Here is a 27,449-nt window from a genome sequence, read left to right as displayed (position 1 = left end):
TCACATGAACTTGCTTATAAGTGATTGGAAATGGAAATTAGATGAAACCTGAAAACAAGGTAAGGTTACTTGTTACTTTAACTTGAGGGCTTTACCATAAAAACACTGCCCCTAAATAAGCATATTAATGTTAGTTGCTACCACTTTTAGTAGGTGGCTTTACAGTACACGTGAGAGGGTTTTATCACCTTTTGGCAATTACAGACTTATTTTTCCCCTTCTGGGAAATCAAAGGGGAGGAGACTATTTCTCTGCTAAGAAACGTCGAGGCGGGGTGGACAGCAAGTCCTCCTGTCCTTGGCAATTCAAATTCAGCTAAAAGCCTCTGAACACCTACTTCAGGCTCCTTCATCCTTCCAAGACTACTCACTGTAAGGTGATTCATGTTAGTCCCATCTTACAGATGGAGAAATTGAGACTCTGAAAGGTGAAATGATTTGCTGGAGGGTGGAGGAGAACCCGGCTTGCACAGACTAGGTGAGCGGGCACCCTGGCTAGGGAGGACGATAGCGGGGAAATCGAAGGCTCTCTCCCTCCTCCCGCAACCACGCAGGTCCCTCCACCCCCGGAGCGTGGGTGGCGGCGAGACAAAGGGGACGGGGGCGGGGCGAGGTGGGGGTGTGGGAGAAGGCCGGAAGTGCGGCCAAGGAGGAGGCGGGAAATTCCGCGCAGGGGGAGCTCGGACATGGCGCAGACCTGGGTCTCTATTCAGAGGCCAAGTATCCTTGGACAACTGGCCTCCCCTCTCTGGGCCCCAGTTTTCTCCTCGGTGAAACAAGCAGAGGGCGTTCGCGGGGCTGGATTGAGTGAGCTCTGAGTGACAGCGTGCCCCGCCCTCAACAGGCGCGCAGCAAATAGGCAGCCTCTCCGCCCCTCGGTATCCAGTCTGTGAAACGCTAACCGGGTCGAGGAGGGCGGGGAACCCAGGAGCCTAGCGGTCGCAGTGAGGGGCTGCGGGCGAGGGGCGCCCCTCCCTCCTTTGGGCCCCTGCTTCCCTGTCGGCACCGCCCCCTCCCGGGTTCCGAGGCCGCCAGTCAGCTAGCGCGCATGCCCGGGGCGGGGCGCGGGGTGGGAGCGCGGAGCTGGCGCGGGGGACGGCTGCGCCGAGTCCGCGGGTCCGCCCGCCAGCCCGGCCGGAGGCAGCCGAGGCAGCTCGGGCAGTGGCGGTGGCGGTGGCGGGAGCCAGAGCGCAGCGCGCGGAGGAGACTGAACGGCGACAGAACCCGGTAAGCGCCACTCCTGCATCTGCTGCTCGCTCCAAACGGGCGGTGTCGACCCCTTTCTGCCGCTCGCAGCAGCCCCAGAGCCGCTGTCCAGGGTCCTCGAACCGCCTGGGTGGCGGGGTTTGGGCACAGCGCGCGGCGTGTGTCTGGCGTGCGCCTGGGTGAAGGTACGCGCGCTACTGGGGCGGCGGGTGTCCATTTCCAGGTTCCTCTCTGGGGCGGGGCGGGGGCGGGTCCGCAGTCCTGGCCGAGCACCCGAGGGGCCCTGCGGGCCATCCCGCCCTGTGTGTAAGACCCCGGCCCCGCGTCTGGCCTCGCCTCTGACTGCCGCTTTGTTTGGCACCGTGGTGCGGGAGGGGGCGCTTCCCGCCACCGCGGGGAAGGGGTCCGCCCGCGTTGATTCATTTTCCCCATGGAGCGAGCTCGGCGATCGAGTGGCTCTATTGGCACCATCAAGCACACTCGCTGTCGCACGCTCGATGTGGCACACACTCTGGGGGTCCACCACGTATACTGTCACACACTCACCACTCGAGGCCACAGGTTTACACACACTATGGTCCTTGATCATTCCATCAGACTCATACACATGGCCACCTGTGCACCCACCCAGTACATCTTTGCGTACACACCCAGGCATTGCTACGCACTCACATCAGCCATCGCCTATCATAGCACACACTCATCTCAGCAATAGTCCCCATCACAACGCACTCGCAGCCACCCTGCTCTGGCCTGCTTGCGCCTGTTCACACCTGCACATCATGGTATCCCTCATGTACCCCCAGACCCTGGAGTAGGTGTGTCATACACTCCATCACACACTTTTAGCTTGCTCTCCACCCCTCAACTCCTGCATGTCCACTCTTGCCCTCCTGTGAGTGGATGGACAGCTGCCCTGAAGGGTGTTTCTGGAAGAAAGACTGGATATCACCCTTTGCTAGACTCCTTCTCCCATCCAGCCCCAGGCAGGACGCTTTACCGCTCTGACGGTTGTAGAAGACAAGGGGATGAGAGGGTGAGGTACAGCACACCTAGACTGTCATACACACACACACACACACACACCTGCTGAAGTACCACAAGCCTTTGTCAATCTTATCACCATGGGTAGAGGTGATTGCAGGTGCCTGGCAGTCCTGGCTCCAATTTGGGAAGAAATCCTAAAGGGGAAATAACAGGCTGGCCAGCCTCAGTGAGCATTCACAGGGGCTTCTCTGCCTGGGAGCAGGGCACAACAATGCTTGTGCACATACCGGCCAGCTCTCCCATGAATGAGGCTCTGAGGCCAGGTGGCCATGAATGTGCATACCCACAGGGTCCAAATGGCCACCAGGAGACACAAACACTTAGGGCATTCTGCACATACAGACTGCACATGTGCACACCAAGTTCTTGAGCAAAACGCAGGAGCCAGACTCTGGCTCCCCAGGCTGGCGCAGATATCGACAAGCCATCTACGTGCTCCGCTGCACGCTGGGTGAGCCAGCCCACACAACTGGGGGGCATTTCAACCTTTTACCTCCATCGGGAGGCAGAAGTGTGCAGGATCATCTGCCCAAAGGGTGTGCCCACAAGTGGGTTCTCACACAGAAGACACTCTTGCTTCCTCTCCCAGACACCTCCTTGTGCTGTTGCCTGTTAGATCCAGGGGACTGGGAGGACCCTTGGCATGACCCTGAAGAGCATAAAGGGGTTTTAAGAGCCATGCATCAATGTCCAAGATCTTGGCTGTATAAGTAGGAAGAACCAGGGTTTGGATTCAGACAAAACAGGCTTTGAATCAGAGCCCCACCCTCTCCCAGCTGTGTGCTCTTGGTCAAATCCTTAATGCCTCTGACCTCAGCATCCTCATCTGTGAAATGGGATGATAATGCCCCCCTCCTGAGACTGTTGTGGAGTCCAGATGCAAAAACAAGCCTGAGTATGCTGGGCCCAGGGCTAAGCACACTGGGAGAGTGATGGAGCTGGGTCCAGTGGAAGATGGGAGGTGAGAATGTGAGACCCCAGGCGTGGGTTGCCTTTTGGAGAAGTGACTTGAGAATACCAAGGCTTTCTTGAGAGCTGGGTAAAGCCTAGCAGAACTGCAAGCCTGCTAGGAATGGTATCCTGACAGATCGTAAACCCAGGTCTCAGCCAGTTCTACTAGTATAACTACATCCTCTCCCTATTTGTGGCTTCCCAGGTGATGCTAGTGGTAAAGAACCCATGCAGGAGATGTAAGAGATGCGGGTTCAATTCCTGGGTCAGGAAGATCCCCTGGAGAAGGGCATGGCAACCCACTCCAGCATTCTTGCCTGGAGAATTCCACTGACAGAGGAGCCTGGCAGTCTACAATCCATAGAATTTCAAAGGGTCAGACACGACTGAAGCGACTTAGCATGCATGCATCTCCCCCATTTGAAAGATTGGGAAACTGAGGTTCAGAGTGTGGAAAAACTCACCCAAAGTCATGTAACAAGTCAATGACTAGGCTGGGGCTTGACCCCCACATCTTTCTAACTACGTGGCCAGGCTGTTTGTCCCAACTTGGACCTTATTCCACATCAGAGAATTGTGGACTGAGAACTAAGAAGGTAGCCTCTTATGGAACTTTCAGAAGGGGCATGTTGCCAGCTTGGCCATGCCTGCCTCTTCGAACCTCAGTTTCCTTCTCTGGAAAATAAGACCAGAGCATCTGCCCAGAAGGTGTACAGGATTTGCACATAATAAGCTTTGTAAGAACGTCATGTGTGCAGGGCCACCTCCTGCCTTCTTGGCATCTAGGTCAAGAGTCAGAACTCAGGTGGCTACAGACCAGGTGGATAACACCCATGAGGGGCTGCTATAAGAAAAATGATGGTGCAAATCAGTGATCAATGGCAGCAGGCAGTCAACCTCAGTGCCCAGGACACCACTGGGAGGGGTAAAGATGGTGGCTGATTGGATCCATCTAAGGAGGCAGCCACTGCTCACTGATGCTATGAAGGAAGCACATGCAGACTGCCAAATCTTAGTTTTCCAAGAGAAGCTAGAAATCTGATTTTCACATGAACTCTTCTAATTTTTAAATGTTGATCAATAACTTAAAAAAATTTTTTTAAGCACTCCCAAGTTAATCAGGCATGTCCAAGGGCGAGGTTTTGCCAGTTTGTACCTGTGTTGCTGGCCCTCCCTCCCCTGCTCCCTCCTGGGAGCACAGCTGGGCTCTGACAGACTGAGTAGATAAAAACAGGCCTTGCATGTACACAGCCCAGCCCTAAAGTAGCAGGGACGTGCACACCCTTCATCTTCTTTAATTCTCCCTGCAGCCCTAGGGAAGCAGGGGGTAGGTTTGTTAGGGTCCCCAGTGATAAGAAGGCACTTGCCTAAGGTCATAGAGCTGGTAAAAAATCAGGAAGCTGGTAAGTTGGGGAGCTGTCCTGACTTCTGGCCCATGCCTCACCTGGGGGAGGGAGCCTGTTGGAGGGGCCGGTGTGAGAGGACCCCGAGGCTGGGCTACCAGGGGTGAAAAGGTTGGTGAGGACTCAGAGCATACCTCCTGTAGCCCTTGGCAACTCCTTCCAGGAGTTCCAGCCCAAGCTCCCTATTTTGTTGTTGTTGTCTAGTCGCTAAGTCATTTTTGACTCTTTTGGAACCCCATAGACCATAGCCCACCAGGCTCCTCTGACAATGGGATTTCTCAGGTAAGAATTCCGGAGGGGGTTGCCGTTTCCTTCTCCAGGGGATCTTCCCTGGGATCCAACCCAGGGATCGAACCACTTCTCCTGCATTGGAAGCCGGATTCTTTACCACTGAGCCACCTGGGAAGCCCCAAGCTCCCCATACACCTGCTGTTTTTATGCTGATGAAAACCAGATCTAAAGAATTCCAGCAGACCTCTCCTGTGTTTCAAACCTGTCTCCCAGAAGCCTCCTGGATATCTCCCCTATAAGACCCGCAGACCCCCCACTTAAACTTCCCCAAAACCCAGTCCCCTACCATCCTCTGTAAGACTGCTTCTCCTCCCATCCCCCATTTTGGTGAAATCCTCACCCCCTAAGTCCCATAAGCCCAAAGCTTGGGGGACCCAGTGGTGAACAATAGCAGCTGAATCCCTATCCAGGCACCTGAGGGCTAGGTGGGGATCCAGAGGTGTAAAGGGCTATAGGCAGAATGACAAGAGTCTGGTTAGGAGTAGAACAAGAGGCCAGGGGAACCCTGAGGCAAGTGGTAGGCAAAGAAGGTCATTGGAGGAGGTGGCGTTTAAACTGGGAACTGAAGGTTTAATAAAAGCCCAGCAGGAAAGTTGTAGAGGCCAAGATGGGAGAGAATGTGAACCCCTGGTTGAACCCAAAGCAGTTTTGAGTGTGTGTGTGTGTACACATGCTGTGGGGGATGGAGTGCATAATGAAAGATACAGCCCACCAAGTGAGTAAATACTCAGGGGCTCAGAAGCACATTAAAGAGTTGGACTTGACCCTAAAGATAACAAGAAGTCATTAAAAGTTTCTTTTTCCCTGTTTTTTTAAAAAAATTTTTTCTGTGTGTGTTTTTTTAAATAATACGTGCATACATAATCAAAATTCAAGTATCGCAAAGCAGCATTAATAAAACAGTTTATTCTACCTCCAGATATCTCTGGTCTCTCTTCCCAAAGGCAATCACTGCTAAAAGTTTCATGGGTTTCCTTCCAGAAATTTTCTCTTTTTAAATAAACCTACAGATGTGTATCTATCCTTTTCCTTGCCTACACTCACAGGAACCCACCAGCCATGCTGTCCCCTGGTTTTTTCCCTTAACTTACCTTGAGCATCTTTCCTCATCACTCCACCCATTCTAACAGCTGTGGGGGGTGGAGGGTTTCCCATATGTTTGTCCCACATTTTACAAACCCACTTCCTGGTTTTCTTCTCATTACCAGCCATGTTCTCATGCACCATTAGTCTGATATTGATAAATGTCCTTCCAAAAAGATTGCAACCAATTTATTTCCCCTAAAAGAGCAAGGAGGGCTTTGAGCCAAGAGTGGCATGGTGGGACCAACGTCACAGAAAGGGCATTCAGTCATTTATTTAACAAACATGTATTGGAAACCACTTGCTTACTATGTGCCAGTCATTGTTCTCAACCCTGAGACTACATCAGTTAACATGGCAAAGTCCCCACACTCCTGGAGCGGACATTCTCATGGGAGAGACACATCATGGGCAATAAACAAGCATATGCAATTTGAGGATGAAGACAGGTACCAGAAAGAAAAACGGAGCAAGGCAAGGGGGAAGGAGAACATCAGCCAGTGTTGGAAAGGAGGCTACTTTATACTGGATGTGTCAGGGAAAGCTTCAGGGAGATGCAGATGTTGGGAGCGAAAGCATTTCAGGCAGAGAGGAGACAGCCAGTGCAAAGGCCCCAAGGTAGTGGGTTCAGGGACCAACAGGGCAGACGGGTGGCTGAAGCAGAGTAATCAGGGGAGAGCAGTAGGAGACAAGACCAAGAGCTGTGACAGGGCCAGAAAATGCAGGAACGTGTGGGCTATGGTGAGGAGTTTCCCTGGTGGCACAAATGGTAAAGAATCTGCTGTAATTTGGGGGATCCAGATTCAATCCCTGGGTTGGGAAGATCCCCTGGAGAAGGGAATGGCTACCCACTCCAGTATTCTTGTGTGGAGAATTCCATGGACAGAAGAGCCTGGCGGGCTACAGTCCATGAGGTTGCAAAGAATTGGACACAGCTGAGTGACTAACATTTTTACATTGCATGAAATGAGGACACTACGTGGTTCTGGGCAAAGGAGGTCTGCCTTGAATTTTACTAAGATCCCTCTGGCTGCTGTGTTGAGAATAAACAAATAGAGTGAAGGATAAAGCAAAAATAATTCTGGTCAGAGATGGTGTGGGTTTGGCTCAGGATAGTTGCCAAATTCTGGATTTATTTGAAGGTAGATCCATTATGTTTTGCTCGGATGTTGGGCTGGAGGGTTTGAGAAGTCGAGGGATCTTGGCCTGAGCACTACAGTGTGGCATTGGAGATGTTGGGAGGAAGAAGTCTGGGGGAATCAGAGCTCTGCTTGCCTTGGCTGCGGAGTGTATGAAAAAACTGAATTGCATGCTGATCCGGCGGCCTGCCAGATCCTCTCCCTGGGTGTACCCCAGGTACCACACACTCAGTTTGTCCAAAATGCAACTCTTCCTTTCCCCAGATGTCCTACACAGCAACACCCCCACCCTAGCCAGAATCCTGCAGACCACCCCCATGATCACCTCTTACATCCAGTTGGTTCCTGTCAGTTTCCCTCGGACCTCTCAAAGCTGCCAACTCTTCATCCCCACCACCTTTGCTGTACCGTCTCTCATCTAGACCATCACAGAGAAAGGGCTGGGTAAATGAATGAAGAGCAGGATGCATGAGAGGTTGAATAAATGATTGGCCAACCCCTCCTCTCCAGCCTCCACACTACCCCTAAGCAATCTTTGAAAACACACATTTCAGACTGTGCCCTTTCCTCAATCGTAAACCATTCCCATTTCCCCAGGGCCTACACAGATATAAACTGGTGATCCACAGACATACTTTGGCCCAAATACCAGATTTTTTAAATCTTGAATTAATTGGGATATTTTACATTAAAATTCTGTATTTCCCACTTCTGACTGATACTACCAGGATGCATTTCTCCAGGACAGTACTTGGCTAATGGAGTATGGTCCCCCCTTTAGACAGGGCACGTGCTCTCCAGTTTGCCTTAGTCCCGACCACTCTCTACTGTTTAGGACCCAGTCTGCTTCCCTCAATTAGATTACTTACCTGGCCCCTATGGCATCAGAATTTGTGACCAGGCATCCTGGTAGTATCAGTCAGAAGTGGGAAATACAGAAGTTTAATGTAAAATATCCCAATTAATTCAAGATTTTAAAAATCTGGTATATGGCCTAAAGAAGAACAGCATAACTTCTAGGTAGCATGTTGCATGGGGTGGGCTGAAAAGGGAGGGTGAAAAGTTAGATTGTGGCCAAGTTGTGAAGGGCCTTGAATGCCCTTTTAGGAAGCCTGGCTTTTATCCAGAGGGCCAATGGGAGCAATGAAGCAGGGAAATGGTATGGTTGGGTTCATTTACTAGCCCAGACCCTATGGACAGGAGGGGATCAGACAAAGGTGGAGAATGTGATAAGAAAGCCTGGCTGTTAGAAACAGTGAGAGGGAAGAGGCCTGGATAGAGGCTCCTCCCACTGGGTCTCCTCTGAGTCTGAGTCTGCTCTTTCTGTTTCAGAACCAGACAGAAGCCTGGGGCCCAAGCATGGTCATGAGGGCAATTGGGCAGTGCTGAAGACCCAGCCTGGCTCCAGCTGCTTCGAAAGGACTCCAGCCCCCCAGGACCCCAGCCCACAGCCTTCTGCTGCCCACAGGATGGGAGCCTGGGGGCTGGGAGCCAGGCCATGAGGGACTGCTGCCCCTCCCAGCAAAAGGCCATCCCTACACACCCAAGGCTCACCCCTGCCCAAAGCCCAAGCATGGACTCTAGACACAGCAGCCCCAGTGGGGCTGGGGAAGGGGCGTCCTGCTCTGAGGACCCTGGCAGGAGTGTGGCCTACCCCTCCATGACCCACATCCCTTCCCAAGAGGCAGCCACCAAGGAGACATTAGGGACACAAGGAGCCTTGATCTCAGGAACACCAGAAACCACCTTCTCTGGGAGGCCAGAGCCTGTGTCCTCAATGAAAACTGATCCTTCACCCTCAGAGAACAGAAATCCGATGTTCTTAGAGAATATGGATTCCAAGTCTTCAAAACAGGTAGATTCTGTTTCCATAGGAAAGGAAGATGCTGGGTCCTTGAGGAAGGCAGATCCTATGTTGACAGGAAAGACAGAGCCTGCAATCGTAGGGAAAGGGGATTCTGTGGCTTCTGGAAGGAAGGATCCTGTGACCCCAGGAAAAGAGGATCCTGGATCCTTGGGAAAGGTGGATCCTCAGTGCTCCAACAAGATGGATACAGTGTCCCTAAGGAAGGAGGAGCCTGGATCCTTGGGCAAAGTGGATCCTGTATTCCCAAGAAAGGAGGAGCCCAGGTATTCAGGAAAAGACCTTCGAGTGTCCTCAGAAGAGGTGGGGCCTGCATTTGCAGAAAAGACAGATTTTGTAGCTTTGGAAAAGAGAGATCCCGAGCTCTCAGCAAACGCGGATCCTGTGTCCTTGGAAATGCTGACTCCAGGGTCACCAGACAAAATCATGCCTGGAACAGTGGCTCTGGGGCCATCAGGAAGGGTGGATCCTACTCACTTGGGGATGACAGATCCTGCATCTATGGTAAATGCAGAAATTATGTCCTCCACAAAAGAGGACCCTCAGTTCCTAGGAAAGATGGACCCTGCCTCCTCAGGAAAGCAAGGCTCCACGTCTGTGGGAATGACAAAAACCATGTCCACTGGACAGGTGGAGCCCACGTCTTTGAAAAATATGGACCCCGTGTCTTCAGCCGAAGTGGGTTCTGTTTCTCTGGAAAAAGTGGATCCTGTGTCCTCAGGAAAGCCAGAGCCCTTGTCTCCTGTGCAGGCAGAACTGATGTTAGTGGGAAAGACAGAAACTGCATCCTCAAGAAAGGAGGACCTAGTGTCCTCCAGAAAGGGGATTCCCATTTCTGTGGGAAATACAAAAACATCACCTCCTGGAAAAGTAAATCCTGAATCATCAGGAAAGATAGACTCTGCGTCCTCTGGTCCCATGGGTCCTCCTTCCTCTGAAAAAGCTGAGGCAGTGACTAGGGGGAAAGCAGACCCATTGTCCTCGGAAAAGACAGGTCCCCTGGCCCCTGGAAAGGTGGGTCCCCCAGCCTTGGGGAAGGCTGATCCCCCCACCTCAGGGAAAATGGACCCTATGATCAAGGGGAAGCCAGAAGCTGTTCTCCCCGGAGACATAGACTCCGAGTCCACAGGAAAGGTGACCCCCACGAGCCTAGGAAAAACAGTCCGGGCATCCTCGGGAAAGGCAGAAGCTGTCCCAGAGGGAAAGGTGGATGCTCTGCCCCTCGAGAAGGGCAATCCTATGAACTCCACGAAGGTGGATCCCAGGGCCTCCGGGAAAGCAGAATCCAAGTCCGAGCGCAAAGCGGAAACCACACCCTCTGGGCAGGAGGGCACCTCCTCAGCAGGGAAAGTAGAGGCTAAATTTCCAAATGAGAAGCCACTGGCCCCAGAGAAGCCGGATCCTGGATCCTCAGAATCAGCAGGCTCTATTGCCTCTGGGAAGGTGGCGCCTGTAGCCCTGGACAAGACTGACTCGGTGCCCCCAAGAAAGGGGGAGCCCCCATCCCTGGGGAAGGGGGACAGCCTGACTCTGGAGAAGGCCTCCTCCAGGCAGGCAGATGGCAAACCCTGTGACTCCGCTCCTCCTCCCGCAGACGGCGGGGGCCGCGTGGAGCCAGCGTCACTGCCGAGCTCCGAAGCCTCCAGCCTCGTCCGGAAGGACCCGGCGGCTGCCAGGGCCGAGAGAAGCCCCGGCCCGGAGGAGGTGGCGCCGCCGCCGCCCGGGCCGCGGACTCGCGACAACTTTACCAAGGTGCCGTCGTGGGAGGCGAGCGCCCCGCCGCCACGCGAGGACGCGGGCACGCAGGCGGGCTCGCAGGCCTGCGTGTCGGTGGCCGTGAGCCCCATGTCTCCGCAGGACGGCGCGGGCGGCCCGGCCTTCAGCTTCCAGGGGGCGCCGCGCGCGCCCAGCCCCGCGCCCGGGCCGCCCTCTCGCCGGGACGCGGGCCTGCAAGTGTCCCTGGGCGCCGCCGAGACGCGCTCCGTGGCCACCGGGCCCATGACGCCGCAGGCCGCCGCGCCGCCCGCCTTCCCCGAAGTGCGGGTGCGGCCAGGCTCCGCGCTGGCGGCCGCCGCGGCGCCCCCCGAGGCGGTCGAGCCGGTGCGCGACGTGAGCTGGGACGAAAAGGGTATGACGTGGGAAGTGTACGGCGCCGCCATGGAGGTGGAGGTGCTGGGCATGGCCATCCAGAAGCATCTGGAGCGACAGATCGAGGAGCACGGTCGCCAGGGGGCGCCCGCGCCGCCACCCCCCGCTGCGCGCCCGGGCCCCGGCCGCGCGGGCTCTGTCCGCACCGCGCCCCCTGAGGGAGCCGCCAAGCGCCCGCCGGGCCTCTTCCGCGCACTGCTGCAGAGTGTGCGGCGCCCGCGATGCTGCTCGCGGGCCGGGCCCACGGCCGAGTGATCGGCTCCGCTTTTGTACGCCCGGGTTTCCAACCTTCTCAGGCTCCCTTCTCGATCCCAGGCCCCTAGAAGGGATCCCCTCAACGCGCGACAGGCCTCCAAGGAGCGGGCAGCATCTAGGGTCTTCTCATCCTGTCTTTCCAGCCCCCTTTCCCCTCCTAAACACACCAATGAATGCCCTCTACCCAGCTCCCTCGTGGTCAGGAGCCCACGAACCCAGCCCCGACACCCCACCGTCCCCTCATAGCCCTCAGCGCCACCCTCTCCCGGCCACACTAGGCGACCTCTGGGGACCTAGCCTTGAGAGCTAGGGCAGGCTCCTGAGATGTCTAGACAGGTGCGCTGTGGTCTCCAGAGGCAGCCAGGTCCCCAGAACGGGAGAAACTGTGTACAAAAGCCCCAAGTATGTGAGGATTGGCATGTGAGATCCCCGATGTGCAAGCCCGGGGTGTATGCGAGTGCGTGTCCACGCGGCGGGCTGGCCCCATGGCCTGGGCATCTCTTGCATGCTGGTAGTTGTCCCCAGTTCCTGTCTCCCCCTCACCTGGCCCTATCCCCACCCTCACTGGACACCACTCCACAACTCCCAGACAGGCCAAAGGCAGCTGCAAGGACTGCCCTGTGGGCGCAGCTGCAAGAGTCACAGAAACGCCAGAGGGTCATGGTCAGAGGCCCACAGCCTGGTGACAGTTGGCCTTGGGTGCTGGGGACACGACGGAGAGCTCACTCTACAACCACCGTAGTCCCTAAAAGACCACCCTCTCCGGTCCCTCATTCCCCAGAGCCGTGAGCCCCACAAGTCCCTTGTGACCACTCAGTACCCCTGTCCCCCAACCCTCCAGCCACGGTTTTTGGCTACAAACTGTCACAATACATTGGTAATAAAATACTCCCCCAACCCTCGTCAGTTGTGATTGGCTACAAGCAGACAGGGGTGGAGCAGCTTATCTTATTATGATCAGGGAAGGGCAGGTGTAATTTGGGGGTAACAAGGCCTCTTTGGAGGTGGATCAGAAGAGTGGGGGCCCGTGTGGAGCTCTGTGGCCAGGGTCTGGTGGCTGCGCCCCCATCACAGATCTGTGGTGTCCAGGCCAAGGTTAGTGAAGGCCAGCTCCTCCTTCTGCTCTGAGCCCACCTTCCTCCCGGACAGCTCATTCTTCCTGGGCTCTGGATGTGGCCCCATGGGACCATGCCGGGGTTCCTTCTGTGGAAAGAGGGGAGGGGTCAGGCCAGGGCAAAGATGGAGTGATCTCCCCAGTCCTTAGGAGAACGAATGGGCCTTCAAGCTCATAACCAGATGGTTCCTTGGCTGGGGTCTCAGTTTCCTGACTCTTGTCTCAGTTTCCTGACTCTGTCCCAGAGGCGGCATGACTACTGGTGGTGCAGATGGGTTCAGGTGATGGGGCGGGCCTCAGGGATCTACTCCAGCCTTTGTCTTGCCCATGAACATGGTGGCATTTTGGTCTTCTGCCAGGTCCTGAATAATGTCAAGCCCTGTATCCTGTGCCAGAACCAGTCCAGCCACAGTCCTTGCCACCTGTACCTCATGGCATGCATGGTGGGTGCTGGGCACAGCCATCCATGACCTGAGGTACTCACAGGACCTCCTGAGGGAGGGATAACGTCCCCCAGTTTACAGATGAGGAAACTGAGGCTTGGAAGGCTCTCTGGCCCAGAAGGGGCAGAACAAGGTTTGGACAGCTGGTCTTCCTGACTCTAAAGCCTGTCCACAACTCCACGCTGCCCCTGATTGAATTTGGCAGGTCCTTCTGCCATCCCAGAGGGATACATCACACCCAGGTCCTGCCTGCTGGCCATCACGGCATACACTAACTCGTCTCCTGCCCTCCCTCTTCCCCCTCACCGTGTGACATGTCACACTCACACCTTCACAAGAATCCCTCCTGTGGACCAGCCAGGCCCCCAGGCTCAGTTACTCCACCATGAAGACACTCATGGGAGAAAAGCCCCAACCACCACCACCACCTCCACCCTCCCTAGGGCTCACTAAGGGCTTTTTCCAGACTGGGGTTGTTCTGGTCCCTGGTAAGCAGTGGAACATCTGAGGGGGTCCCAGGAGGAGCTAAACAGTCTGCCATGCTCCCCAAAGCCCTCCACACAGACCCCCACTGGGAACAGTTGGCACATTGCAGCCCAGGAAACATGGCCTTGCCTGGGAGATAGGAGACCTGGGTTCTGGGATGCCCTGACCTTGTGAGCTTTCTAATCTTGGGCAGTTCAACACGCCTCCCTGGCCTCGGTTGCTTGAAAAACTCAGACTGGATGAGCCCTCAGGTCTTTCAGACCTTCCACACAAACATTTATGGAAGGCTTAGGTGAGTCGGCACCAAGGGGACTGTGGAAAAAGGCCCCACCTGCATTCCGCACTTGGAGACCTCAAGGCCCACCTTCTGCTGCAGGATCTCGGAGACTGAACCCCATCCCCTGCCTTCGCAGGATTGGCTCTTTCCCGGCCTGAAGACTGAAGACGCCTGCGCTCTGACCCTCCTCCCTCTCCAGACTCCCTGGGAGTTCCCTGGCCCTCCCCAACTCACAGGTCCAGCCCCACTGCTGGGGTCTCTGACTCCTCTCCCCTCCCCACTCCACTCTCCTCCACTAGAGTCAACCTTAGCCTCCATTAGGGGCCACCTGCCCAGTCACCAGCTCCAGCCCACAAAACTGTTCCCCTCCACCTAAGTTGGAGTTTTTGCTCCAAACCATCTTGAACCCAGAGATGAGCCATCCATCCAGAGGCCTCCAGCACTGCCTGGCAGCCTGAACCCCCATCTGTCATCTTCATCCTTGGGGGCCCATTTGGAGGCCTTCGAGTGACAGCCAGGTCCTTGGGCAGCATTCTGATATTTTAACACCTGTGAGAGGCTTTGTTTGACCAAATCTTTTCAAGTAAGGGATCCTCAAGGGAAAATAAGTCGTGAAGCATGAGGCTTCCCTGGTGGTCCAGTGATTAAGAATCCGCCTGCCAATTCAGGGAAATCAGGTTTGATCTCTGCTCCAGGAAAATCCCATATGTCTCGAGGCAACTAAGCCCCTGGGCCACAACTACTGAGCCGGCGCTCTGGAACCCGCAAACTGCAACTATGGAGTCTGTGTGCTGCGACTACTGAAGCCCACTTGCCCTAGAGCCTGTGCTCTGCAACAAGAGAAGCCACAACAATGAGAAGCCCACGCACCACAACCAGAGAAAGCCCTCACACAGCAGCAAAGACCCAGCACAGCCCGGATTCTTTACCAACTGAGCTATCAGGGAAGCCGCAGCACAGCCAATAACAAACAAATACATATTTTTTTTAAAAGTAAAAGTCTTGAAGCATGAAGGGTGGCTATGGATCCCCAGGAGGGCAGGGCTAGGCTGAGGGTAGGACCCAAAGTAGGATGGATAAGGTGAATGGCGGGAGGATACCATCCCTACACACACACACACACACACACACACACACACACACACACACACAGAGCCATAGACTATCAAATGTCAGTGGGCCTTAGAGCTTCTACTCCAGTGGTGGTTTACAAAGTGGGAAGGAGAGGATAGTTGCTCCTGGTTCTGGCGCCCCATCCCCGACCCAGCCCTCTGATCTACTTTCCCAGTTGCGAGGTTCTCACTCACCTGCACATTAGAATCCCGGGAGCTTTCCTTCCCAGGCCCACCCCAGCTGATCAGAATCCCTGGGCTGTGACCTGATATACTCACATTTAAAGAGCTCCCCGTGTCAGCAGCCCAGGCTATGCAAATGCTTGATCTAACCGAACCAACTAGCATCTGAACAAACAACAGCACGGTTGTTCACTCGAGCCCACCTTTGCTCTTCAGTTGGATTATGTTCATCTCCGGATCTCCTCTTCCCACCCCACCAGCTTTTATATAAAGGATATAAAGGGAAGGAACCAGATTTCTGAGCACTTGCTTTGTGCCAGATGGTTTTTATACCCACTCTTATTTCATCCTCACAACAGTTTTGAATAGTTGGTGTTCTGATCCCCATTTATAGATTAGAAAACTGAGAACCAGAGGGAAGAAGTCACCCACCCAGGGTCACAGTGAATGAGTAGAGGAATAAGGATTGGGTCCCATTCCAAAGCCATGGGATTTCCCAAGGCTGAGTGCAGAGACACACCCATGTCAGCAGCAGGTCCCTCGAGCTCTGTCCTGAACCCCACCTCTTCAGAGAAGCACCCTAAGTCAGAAACCCCAGGTACCAACTCATCCCCCATCTTGCCTTGATTTCCTGCGTGCTGTTTTCCAGATCCACAGAATTGTCATCCAGGGAGTTGACGCTGTAGGGGAGACAATGGAGCTCAGATGGTTGGCAGGCCCAGTCCAACCTGTCTGTGGCCAACAACTTCCACTACCACCATGACCATCACCACACCATCACCACACCATCACCACACCATCACTGTCACTTCACCCTTCCCTGCACCATGACTATTACCACCAACCAGCCTGGCTGCCAGGGGCACTGCTCACCTGATGTGGTCCAAGTCGCTGGAGGAAGAATGGGACTCAAAGCCCAGGTCCTTGGCGGGGAGGTTCAGCATGGGATTGGCCCTGGAGAGAAAGCCCAGTCCAGTAAACATGGGCTTAACCACCCCATGGGGCCTCTTACCCACCCTTTGGTCCCCACTTACCTCTCAGTGTTGTACATATTAGTCCCAGGGATGGCAGAGCCTGGGGGCATCACCCCCACCGCTGTCTTCCGGGCCTCCTTGGCAGCTTTCATAGCCCGAAGCTTCCGCTGGTAGCTATGGGGAACCCAGAATGGGAGGTCACCACTTTCCCTATTCACCTACTGTGTGCCCAGTACAGGCCCTGAGAGTGTGATTTCACAACAACCTGGCTGGTGGAAGGTTAGCTCCATCTTACAGAGCATAAGAATCACAGAAGGAAAATCATTGCTGAAGACCACACAGCTGATCAGTGGCAAAGCCTAGAACCACACCCAGATATGGCTACTGCCCCCATATGCATTAGAAAGGGGGAAAGAAGCAGCATTTATTAAAGGCATAGCATGTGCCAGTGCCCCTGTCCCCGAGTCAGGCCACTGCCAACCCACTGTCACCCTCAGGCACTGGCAGCAGCAATCTTAGGAGGGGTATGTTGGCATAAGTCCTTTTGCAGTTTGCTGCCTTAGAGCCTGTAGACTCCAGGACTGGGCCGCCTCAGGCCAAACAACTAACAGGAAGGGAGCACCCCACCCATCAGCAGAAAATTGGATTAAGGATTTACTGAGCATGGCCCTGCCCAACAGAGGAGACCCAATTTTTCCCACAGCCAGTCCCTCCCATCAGGAAGTTTGCACAAGCCTCTTACCTTCTTCCATCAGAGGGCAGACAGAAGAAGCAAGAACTACAGTCCCATAGCCTCCAGAATGAAAACTATAATCACAGAAAGCTAACCAAAGTGATCACATGGATCACAGCCTTGTGTAACTCAGTGAAACTATGAGCCATGCTGTGCAGAGCCACCCCAGGCGGACGGGTCACGGTGGAAAGTTCTGACAAAACATGGCTCACTGGAGAAGGGAATGGCAAACCACTCCAGTATTCTCGCCTTGAGAACTCCATGAACAGTATGAAAAGACAAAATATGAATAACACTGGAAGATGAGCCCCACCAGATTGGTAGGTGTCCAGAAAGCTACCTGGGAAGAGCAGAGAAATAGCTCCAGAAAGAATGAAGACGCTGGGCCAAAGCACAACTGGCACTCAGCTGTGGATGTGTCTGGTGGTGGAAGTAAACTCCAGTGCTGTAAAGAACAATATTGCATAGGAACCTGGAATGTTAGGTCCATGACCATGGATGTGGTCAAGAAGGAGATGGCAAGAGTGAACATCTGATTTTAGGAATCAGTGATTTTAGGAATCAGTGAACTAAAATGGATAGGAATGGGCATATTTAAGGGCAAGAATCCCTTAGAAGAAATGTAATAGTCCTCATAGTCAAAAATGCAGTACTTGCATGAAATCTAAAAAAAAAAAAAAAAAAGAATGATCTTGGTTTGTTTCCAAAGCAAACTATTCAGCATCACAGTAATCCAAGTCTATACCACAACTACTAATGCCACAGAAGCTGAAGTTGATCAGTTCTATAAGGACCTACAAGACCTTCTAGAACTAACTAAAAAGGGTGTCCCTTTCATCATAGGGGACTGGAATGCAAAGGTATGAAGTCAAGAGATACCTGGAGAAACAAGCAAGTTTGGCCTCGGAATACAAAATGAATCAGGGCAAAGGCTAACAGAGTTTTGCCAAGAGAACACACTGGTCATAGCAAACACCCTTTTCCAACAACCCAAGAGTCATCCAAGAGATGACTCTACACGTGGACATCACCAGATGGTCAATACCAAAATCAGATTGATTATGTTTTTTCAGCCAAAGATGGAGAAGCTCTCTACAGTCAGCAAAAACAAGACCTGGAGCTGTGGCTCAGATCATAGGCTCCTTATTGCAAAATTCAGGCTTAAATTGAAGAAAGTAGGGAAAACCATTAGACCATTCAGGCATGACCTAAGTCAAATCACTTACGATGATACAGTGGAGGTGATGAGTAGATTCAAGGGATTAGATCTGGTAAACAGAGTGCCTGAAGAACTATGGATGGAGGTTTGTAACACTGTATAGGAGGCAGTGACCAAAACCATCCCCAAGAAAAAGAAATGCAAGAAGGCAAAGTTGTTGACTGAGGAGGCCTAACAAATAGCTGAGAAAAGAAGAGAAGCTAAAGGCAAAGGAGAAAAGGAAGGATATACCCATCTGAATGCAGAGTTCCAGAGAATAGCAAGGAGAGATGAGAAAGTCTTCCTAAGTGAACAACACAAAGAAATAGAGGAAAAAAGTAGAATGGGAAAGATTAGAGATCTCTTCAAGAAAATTAGAGATACCAAGGGAACATTTCATGCAAAGATGGGCAAAATAAAGGATAGAAATGTCAAGGGCCTAAAAGAAACAGAAGAGTTTAAGAAGAGGTGGCAAGAATACACAGAACTCTACAAAATGGTCTCAGTGACCTGGATAAGCATGATGATGAGACCACTCACCTAGAGCCAGACATCCTGGAGTGTGATGTCAAGTGGGCCTTAGGAAGCATTACTATGAATAAAGCTAGTGGAGGTGATGGAATTCCAGCTGAGGTATTTCAAATCCTAAAAGATGATGCTGTTCAAGTACCGCACTCAATATGTTAGCAAATTTGGAAAACTCAGCCACAAGTGGCCACAATACTGGAAAAGGTCAGTTTTCATTCCAATCCCAAAGCAAGGCAATGGCAAAGAATGTTCAAACTACCGTACAACTGTGCTCATTTCACGCGCTAGCAAGGTAATGCTCAAAATCCTTCAAACTGGGCTTCAAAAGCATATAAACCAAGAACTTCCAAATGTACAACCTGGTTTTAGAAAAGGCAGAGGAACCAGATACCAAATTGCCAACATCCATTGGATCATAGAAAAAGCAAGGAAATTCCAGAAAAACATCTATTTCTCCCCATTAACTAGGCTAAAGCCTTTGACTATGGATCACAAAAAACTGTAGAAAATTCTTAAAGAGATGGGAATACCAGACCAGCTTGCCTGCCTCCTGAGAAACCTATATGCAGGTCAAGAAACAACAGTTAGAACAACGGACTGGTTCAAAATTGGGAAAGGAGTACACAGAGGCTGTATATTGTCACCCTGCTTATTTAAATTATGCAAAGTACATCACGTGAAATGCCAGGCTGGATGACTCACAAGCTGGAATCAAGATTGTTGGGAGAAATATCAACAACTTCAGATATGCCCAATGGCAGAAAGCAAAGAGGAACTAAAGAGCCTCTTGATGAAGGTAAAAAGAGGAGAGTGAAAGAAAGACGGCTTAAAACTCAGTGTTCAAAGAATGAAGATCACGGCATCCAGTCCCATCACTTCATGGCAAATAGATGGGGAAAAAGTGGAAATAGTGACAGACTTTATTTTCTTGGGTTCCCAAATCACTGTGGACAGTGACTACAGCCATGAAATTAAAAGACGCTTGCTCCTTGGAAGAAAAGCTATGACCAATCTAGACAGCATATTAAAAAGCAGAGACATCACTTTGCTGACAAAAGTCTTGTAGTCAAAGCTATGGTTTTTCCAGTAGTCATGTATGGATGTGAGAGTTGGACCATAAAGAAGGCTGAGCACCAAAGAATTGATGCTTTTGAACTGTGATTCTGGGGAAGACTCTTGAGAGTCTTAGAATGCAAGGTCAAATCAGTCAATCCTAAAGAAAATCAACCCTGAATACTCATTGAAAGGACTGATGTTGGAGCTCCAATACTTTGGCCACCTGCTGCAAAGAGCTGACTCATTGGAAAAGACCCTGATGCTGGGAAAAATTGAAGGCAGGAGGAGGAGGCAAGAGAGGATGAGATGGTTGGATGGCATCACCGACTCAATGGACATGAGTTTGAACAAACTCTGGGAGATAGTGAAGGACAAGGAAGCCTGGGGTGCCACAGTCCATGGGGTTGCAGACAGCCAGACAAGACTGAGTGACTGAACAACAACAACATATGCCAGATGTCTGCTGGTATGCGATGCACGTGGATCCCTGAAATGATTTGGGGAATCTAGCATCAAGCCTATTTTGCATATGAGGAAACTGAGGCTTGGGAAGGGGAGATGACCTACCCAAGAGATCCTAAGGAGTCACTGGGGATTTAATACAGATGTTCCTGACACCTAAGCTCCAGGTCTTTCTACCCCTAGATATCTTGGATGGTAAGAGAGGGGAGGTTTGAGACACAGAGGGTGATGGGAGCAGCACCTCTTCTGGGTACACATGATGATTGTGCTAAAGATCACAATGGCCAGCAGCAAAGCCACTCCCAGTCCTATGGTGACGTTGCGGAGTGTGTCCTGTGACTCTGACTCTTGGTTGTCCTGGGAGCCCTGGAGAAGAAGCAGTGTGATGGGAGGAGGCTGTGGGGTCAGTCTCCCGCCTCCCTGCTCTCCTATTACCTCTGTCCCACCAACACTCACCAGTACCACCAGCCCCAGCTGCAGCAGCTGCGTCAGGGAGTCCTGGTCATTCCGGATCATCCTGGCCACAAAGCCCCGCTCAGGCCCGAGGGACATTGGCATCCGCCAGGCTTCTTGCTTACCCTCCTGCCCACCCCAAGGGCAGCCCCACTCACATACTCAGCTGGTCAAGGGTCAAGGCTGACCCATTTGAGAAGACAAAATAGGCATCAAGATAGGAACGTCCTCGGGCCCTGGAATGGGGCAGAGGTGAAGCCCGCAGCCCAGGACCACCCGGCCACACCCCTGCTGCTGATCCTGTCTTCCTCGCCCCATCCACCGAGTGGGCACTCACCGAACCTGGGAGTCTATGTCCTGAATGTTCACAATGTAGACAGTAGTCCTGGTTGCCTGAGCAAGAGCCCTGCAAAGAGGGCAGATGTCACAGAGGGTTGGGGTAGGAGCCTTAGCCCAGGCCTGTGGCCAGGGCTCTGCAGTGAAATTAGGGATTGTGTGAGGGTCACCTCCTCTGGACAGCTCCACTGGCTAAGCAAGTAGCACTCTTGTGCAAATTAGACAAGGAAGCCCCTTCCTCTGGGACCGGGTTTATAGCTTAGCAAGCAGAGTGCCCTTGTGCAGTGCACTGCCTTTGCAACTATATGTGGCAGCCCTATTTAGGCCTGTCTCTGCCCAGCCAACCATAGGCTTCTGGGCACATGCAGAATGGAAGTGCCGGTACAGGTATAGGGTCAAAGATAAGGACCAGATCAAATGTGGGTCACGGACAGGGTTGAGAGATATTCCATTCAGATTTCTATCAGGGACTAGGCTCCCAAGCCCTGTTCTTCCCCACAAGCCACCCGCCCCCTGGCTCCTGAGACCTACTCCTTAATCTTTTCCGAGTTGGCGCCCACCTCCTCCTTGTTCAGTGAGAACTGCAGCCTCACGCGGTAACTCTGGTCCACGGTAAAGAGCTATGGGAGGGGGACATGGGGAAGATGAGACGCAAGGGACCCTGGAGTGGCAGAGGGCACTGGGAACTGAGACAGAACCTAACACTCACGTTTAGGGTGATTCTGGCTTCCTGGGCAGGACCCTCAGAAGGGCTGTCTTGGGCCTTGACCGTCACTTGGTAGGTGCCTTGGAGAGTGGAATCAAGGCTGGTCACCAGGCTACGGAAGGTAGGAGGGCACCACTCAGTTCTGAAACCCAAGCTGTAGTCCTCTCAGAACCCCCTTGGACCCCTCCTAGGATGGGGAACTCACTGCCCTGAGGCCCCGCTTGGCTCCCCCACCCCTGTCCAGGGGCTTCCCGCAGTTACTCAATGTTGCCAGTGAACACGCTGGCCTCCGAGGAAGTGGAGACCCGGAAGAAGCCCTGAAAAGGGATCACGGCCCCATCCTTAGCGATGAAATCCACTTGAAAGATGGAGAACAGGATGGCTGCGTTGTTCCCTGAGTCGTCATCTCTGGCCTGGGAGCAAGACAGAGTGAACACACTGTGGGGGCTGGGCCAGGCCAGGCACCCCTCCAGCCCCAGCAGGAATCTGAAGCTAGGGTAGCCTGGGAGCCTGGCCCTGCCGTGACCTCTTTTGGCCTTCCCCAGGCCACTGACCAAGTGCTTTAAACAAACAGTGTTTGAATATGTCCCTGCTTCAACTCAACAGGTCACTGCCCAAGTCTCTCCCAGGTAGAAGGTCACCCTGGGAAGGTTCCCCCTCTCACTGCCACACACGCACAAGCCTAGGAACACTCAGTTGTCCTGAGCACCTACTGTGTACCAAGCACCTTCCCCCAGACCCCTCCTTTCAGCACTCGCTAACAGGAGTATGAATTCCCCCAGCGGGCCATGAAATGAGGCATTTTTATTCACTCTAGTGCCTTTCGGAGAAGAATACGACCAACACACAGAGCCGTGAGGCCACTGATGTCACTGTTCAGGATGAGGCTAAAGCTGGTGTTGACGTTTCAAAAGGGAGTTGATTTAAAGAAAATTGTTCAAAGCCAGGGCCACACTCCTGACGTAGGAATGAACGTCTTCAGCCAGGGCTGAAGATTGGAAAACTGACCCTTTGAGCCTAGAAAGAACCTAGAGAGGAAGAATTGCATGAGTGCTAAGTGGCTTCAGTCGTGTCCAACTCTGCGACTCCATGGACCGTAGCCCGCCAGGCTCCTCTGTCCATGGGATTCTCCAGGCAAGAGTACTGGAGTGGGTTGCCATGCCTGCCTCCAGGGGATCTTCCCAACCCAGGGATCAAACCCACATCTTTATGTCTCCTGCATTGGCAGGTGGGTTCTTTACCACTAGCGCCACCTGGGAAGGCCCAGAAAGGGAGAATTACTATTCCCCTTTTATGGGAGGACACTGGGGTTCTGACAGAGACCTGTCTTCCCCAGGGCACATTCGGCTGTAAGTGGGGAGGGCCAGACCCATCCATCTCCACACCCATGCCCTTTCCATAACTCAAGGAGGGCCACCCACATATAAAACGCCTGAACCCTAAGGAGTCACTGCCAAGGGCTGACAGCTTCTCGTCTGGAAGGGAAAGTGAGTTCCTAAAAGGCACAACAGCTCCCCAGCTCAGTTAAAAGGCCTGGCCAGACCCAGGCCCCAGGGCTGTGGGGGAGGCCTCAGCCCCACCCACTGCGGGGACAGCTACCACCCTCTAATATAAACACATCCACTGCTATAAAAATTGAAAGCATTTTTGCAGCTTGCTCTGGAAATTATTTAATACGAGGAACTTGTTTAATTTACAGTTATTGTGATTTCTCTGTAATAGTCCAGAATTCTGAAGAAAAGCACTGCAAGTGGTTTTTAGGGTCATGAATTGTTTATGAATACCACACTTAACAATTAATGGAGTTTAATGATATCAATTAAGCAGGTGCTTCATTTCCATCCCGGAGAGTTAATACATTTTCTTTCTAGTGTCTAAACATTTGGAGGATGGCTGAAAGATCCACAGGCCTAGGCCCTGTGTCTCCTGGGGCTGATATGACTGACAACGGCTGGAGCCAGGGACTTACCCGGACGGACGCCACCTGCTGGTTGGGCATGACGAGTTCTGGGATGATCACTGCAAGTGTAGACAGGAAGAGGTCAGTGGCATCAGGGCCAGTGCCCCCTGGGCCAACTGCTGACCATAATAAGCCCAGCTCGGGGCGCATCCCTCCAAACTTGCCCTTAAGCTCTCTATTGCCAGACCCCCATTACAGCTACCCCTGAGCCGCTAGTTAGCAGGTCCTCCACCCCCCATTGTGCAGATGGGGAAACTGAGGCCCAGAGAAGGAGGGCCGGGCCCAGGGTCAGATGTGAGTTGGGACAGAGATAGAGTGAAAACTCGGGTCTCTCCTCCTGTTGAATCCCTGAGAGAGAGACAGGGCTGGAGGCCTTCCTCCCTTTCCAGAGGCACACCTGGGGTCTGAGCAGCATCTGTGGGAGTTGCCCAAAGGTAGTTCTGGCAGAGTACAGTGTGGGTGGGGAGGGAGGGGCTTGCAGCTTACCAAAAGTCTTATCCTCAGGCAGAAAATAAGGCGCGTTGTCATTCACATCCTCGATGGTGATGGGGAGGCTTCCTAGAGGGAAAAGATTGGCTGGCTTTGGTCTCTAAGCAAGACTTGACCCACAAAGCCTGGTCCTCAGGCTTGTTCCCAGCAGCCTCCCTCCCATGCATCACCCACGGTCAGACCCCTCCCCTACTAACTCAGTCTCCTCTGGCCTGTGTAGGAGGGAGCATTCTCCCCAGACCTCAGAGAGGATAAGCAACTTGTCCAAAGTCACACAGTGAGACCACTGGGCCAGGACTGAGCCCAGCCCAGGTATGTCCCACCTGGCCACAACATTATTCTGGCCCTGGTTAGCTGTGTAAGCTACATTATTGAACTGCCCGTTCTGTACCTCAGTTTCCTCATCTATAAAATTGGCTAGGGATCACCTACCACATGGATTGTGTGGGAGTAAAATGGTGAAATGCTTGCAAGGTGCCTAGCATAGGCTGGGTTGTAGTAAGGATTCAATATATGCTGGCTGTTGATGTGACTGTTACTGCTACTTGGTGTCAGACGTGGGATCTGAGCACACACATGGCTCTGAAGTGTCTCTTTACACTGCCTCTCAGCATCACAGCATTAAGTGCTAAAGTCCCTTGGACAACACGGAGATCAAACCAGTCGATCTTAAAGGAAATCAACCCTGAATACTCGTTGGAAGGACTGATGCTGAAGCTGAAGCTCCAGTATTTTGTTCATCTGATGTGAACAGCCAACTCATTAGAAAAGACCCTGATGCTGGGAAAGATTGAAGGCAGGAGGAGAAGAGGGAGTCAGAGGATGAGATGGCTGGATGGCATTACCAACGCAATGGACATGAACTTGGGCAAATTTGGGGGAGATGGTTAGGGAGAGGGAGGCCTGGCATGCTGCAGTCCATGGGGTCGCAAAGAGTCAGACACGACTGGGCAACTGGACAACAACAGCATGCCAAGCACTGCACTCAATGCCTTCCATACATATTCTCATGTACTCTTCATAGGCAACCTACTACCCAACTCCACTTGACCGATGGGGCAACTAAAGTTCTGGGCAGTGTCGTGACCTTCCCAGGGGCACAGCTGGCCGGGGCTGGAGCCAGGATTTGAACCCCGACCTTACAAATTCCAGTCCTTCCCCACAGCCCCTGTGTTGCAGCCTGCTGAGCCCTGCAGGCCAGGCTGCCTCACCATTGTCACTGTAGGCCTGGAAGCGGGGGTCTGTTGTGAGGTCATAGGCCCGCACGACCAGCGTGACCAAGTCACAGGCCTCATAGTCGATGGCCTCGCTCTGGTTGATGATCACCGAGCCGTTGGCCAGCACAGAGAACCAGCCGTGGCACAGGCTGCCCACGTCAACTCCAGCCTTGGTGCAGATGACATTCACGAGCTGTACCTCCACCTGGGACATGGTATCCCTGTCCTGGGCCACCACGTTGACCAGAATGCCGTGCTGCGAGCCATTCTCGGCCACCCGGATGCCCTGGAGCGAGGCTGAGTCCAGGGTGGGTGGCACGTCATTCACGTCCTCCACAGTTACAAGGACTTCTGCTGTAGTCTCACGCCCCTGGGCGTCCGCATTCCCAGCACTCACGATCAGACTGAAGGAGGCCTGTGTCTCGTAGTCCAGGCTCACATCCGAGGGCAACGAGAGGCGGCCCACTGCCTGCCCAGACCCCAGCACTGAGCCTTGGATCATGAAGTTGTTGGCGCCGCTCCCTGACAGGCTGAAGCTGATACGATTGTTGGCTTCCGTTTGGTCTGCATCCCAGGCCTCCACCATGCCCACCTGCACTCCTGTGGATGAGGGGCAGAGTGCAGAAGGACCCCCGGCCTGGCGGCCACCAGAGGCATCCTCCATCCTCACCCACCTTGGGGGCCTCAGGCCTGCCCTTGACTTACCCAGGGAGCCCCAGGGAGGACTTACCTGGGTCTCTCTCCCTCACTGAGAAGGAATATCTGGACTGGTTGAAGATGGGCAGATTATCATTGATGTCCTGCAGACAGAGGCAGTTCTGAGCCCAGGGAACTCAGGCCCCCGGATTGGGCCTCCCCAGACACAGCCTGAGAAGCTAATATTTCCCCTGACCTGCGGTCCATTCTCTCTGTCCCTCTCCTCAGACAGCGCTGCCCACTTCAGAAATGATGAAACAGACTTCAAGAGGACAGAGCTAGCCCAGACCCCACCCTCTGGGGCTCCGAGGTCCACGGCAGGCCCTCTGAAGTTGGGTGCGCACTGTGTTTCCCTGCCCACCACTCACAGCTGTCTCAGACCCTGCTCTCCAGAGGATGGTTCTGCATCCCCACCTGTGTCCCTGCCTGGCCCAGCTTGACTCCCCATCTCTCGGATTTACTGTGTTGGTCCCAATACCACCCTGATCCCACAAACACCCAAGTTTTTCCTGGTCCCCTCCTTCCTCCTGTCCCTCCTACCCTTGGTTGGCCCCACCACACTCGCTCTGAGCTCAGGTGGGGAGGCGCTGGGGGCATATGCCAGGGCTGGACCTGGTCCTGCCCTCGGATGCCCACTGCATTCTGTTCTCGCCTTCCCTTTCCAGTGGCCTCTCTGGTCACCCACGCAGAGTGCTGCTCCTGTGTCACAGCATCAGGCCAACTCCGCCTGCACCTCCTCCCCTGACGCTGGTATACTGAGTGCTCTTGGCTCTCCGGGTCCTTCCCCAGGGCGGCTCATGGACTTTTGCTTTGGGCTTTTTCTAAATAATGGTAGGACGGACATCTTTGAAAACCAGAGCCCTCTCCTTCTTAACCAGGTGGAATTTCTGATGGAGATTTCCCAGAGATGGCATCACTGCCCCATGCCCATGGCCAGCTGCCTTCTCAAGGTCGTCCTCACAGGAGGAGCTACAAGCACAGCTCCAAGTTCAACCCAGCTCCATCTCTTCCTCGTGTGTGACTCTGACCTCTCTGAGCCTCAGTGTCTTCATCTGCAGATTGGGGTCATCATCCCTACTCACAGGGCTCATGGGTGTGAAAGAACCCTGATGGCTCAAGAAAGGCAGTTTTGCTTTTTTTCCTTCTTTATGGCCTATTGCCCCCGACCCCCAAAGACAGCTGGTGAGACCTCACCTGGCTTCTGATATCTTCTGTTTCTGTTTTCCCTGATATCACATTCTGACCCTTGTAGGAAAGTGTCACATCCCAACCCAGTGGGAAACAAGACTGCTGTGTACAGTGGTGCAGGCTGTGCACTGCAAAACCCAAGGGGGCGCCAACTACATCGTGGACATAAGGTGCTTGTGACCGGACAGCAGCCTTAGAACCAGACTGAATTCAAAGCCCCATTCTGTGACCCAGGCAAGCTACTGAACCTCTGTGCGCCTTAGTTTTTTGATCAATATGATGGAGCTAACCCCCGCTCCCTTGCAGGGCCAGGTGTGCACTGAGTGTTTTCTCCAGGCCGGGCATTCTTTGCAACACTTTCCATTTATTAACTCATATTATTTTCATCCCCATTTTACAGATGAGGAAGTTGAGGACACAGGGAGGCTGACTGATTGCCTAAGGTTACACAA

The 27,449-nt window shown here is 53.2% G+C and overlaps 2 protein-coding genes across 2 annotated transcripts in view; one reads left to right on the top strand and one right to left on the bottom strand.

The window, feature by feature from the left end:
• The first annotated feature begins 1,137 nt into the window (after positions 1-1,137).
• Positions 1,138-12,288, top strand: GPRIN1 (G protein regulated inducer of neurite outgrowth 1). Its single transcript, XM_061423026.1, has 2 exons — positions 1,138-1,226; positions 8,452-12,288. The coding sequence occupies exon 2, from the start codon at positions 8,618-8,620 to the stop codon at positions 11,384-11,386; it is 2,769 nt and encodes a 922-aa protein (XP_061279010.1). The 5' UTR covers positions 1,138-1,226; positions 8,452-8,617; the 3' UTR covers positions 11,387-12,288.
• A 2,552-nt stretch (positions 12,289-14,840) lies between these two features.
• The window catches only part of CDHR2 (cadherin related family member 2), a 42,389-nt gene continuing 29,780 nt past the window's right edge, over positions 14,841-27,449 (bottom strand). The window contains exons 18-31 of the mRNA XM_061423032.1: positions 25,844-25,913; positions 25,108-25,713; positions 23,894-23,965; positions 23,417-23,466; positions 21,709-21,860; positions 21,451-21,559; positions 21,273-21,361; positions 20,743-20,811; positions 20,564-20,641; positions 20,409-20,469; positions 20,194-20,318; positions 16,036-16,149; positions 15,875-15,955; positions 14,841-15,681 (exon numbers count right to left, since the gene is read on the bottom strand). Coding sequence (XP_061279016.1) covers positions 15,582-15,681; positions 15,875-15,955; positions 16,036-16,149; positions 20,194-20,318; positions 20,409-20,469; positions 20,564-20,641; positions 20,743-20,811; positions 21,273-21,361; positions 21,451-21,559; positions 21,709-21,860; positions 23,417-23,466; positions 23,894-23,965; positions 25,108-25,713; positions 25,844-25,913 — 1,776 coding nt within the window. The 3' untranslated portion in view covers positions 14,841-15,581. The remainder of the gene's footprint in view (positions 15,682-15,874; positions 15,956-16,035; positions 16,150-20,193; positions 20,319-20,408; positions 20,470-20,563; positions 20,642-20,742; positions 20,812-21,272; positions 21,362-21,450; positions 21,560-21,708; positions 21,861-23,416; positions 23,467-23,893; positions 23,966-25,107; positions 25,714-25,843; positions 25,914-27,449) is intronic.

Source organism: Bos javanicus, chromosome 7, assembly GCF_032452875.1.
Source record: "Bos javanicus breed banteng chromosome 7, ARS-OSU_banteng_1.0, whole genome shotgun sequence".
Lineage (NCBI taxonomy): Eukaryota > Metazoa > Chordata > Mammalia > Artiodactyla > Bovidae > Bos > Bos javanicus.
Note: the sequence above shows the minus strand (reverse complement) of the source record. Positions and strands in the feature narration are given on the sequence as shown.

Bases quoted from the DNA above. Each gene is read 5' to 3' on its own strand.
- GPRIN1 (XM_061423026.1), top strand. From the start codon at position 8,618: ATGAGGGACTGCTGCCCCTCCCAGCAAAAGGCCATCCCTACACACCCA.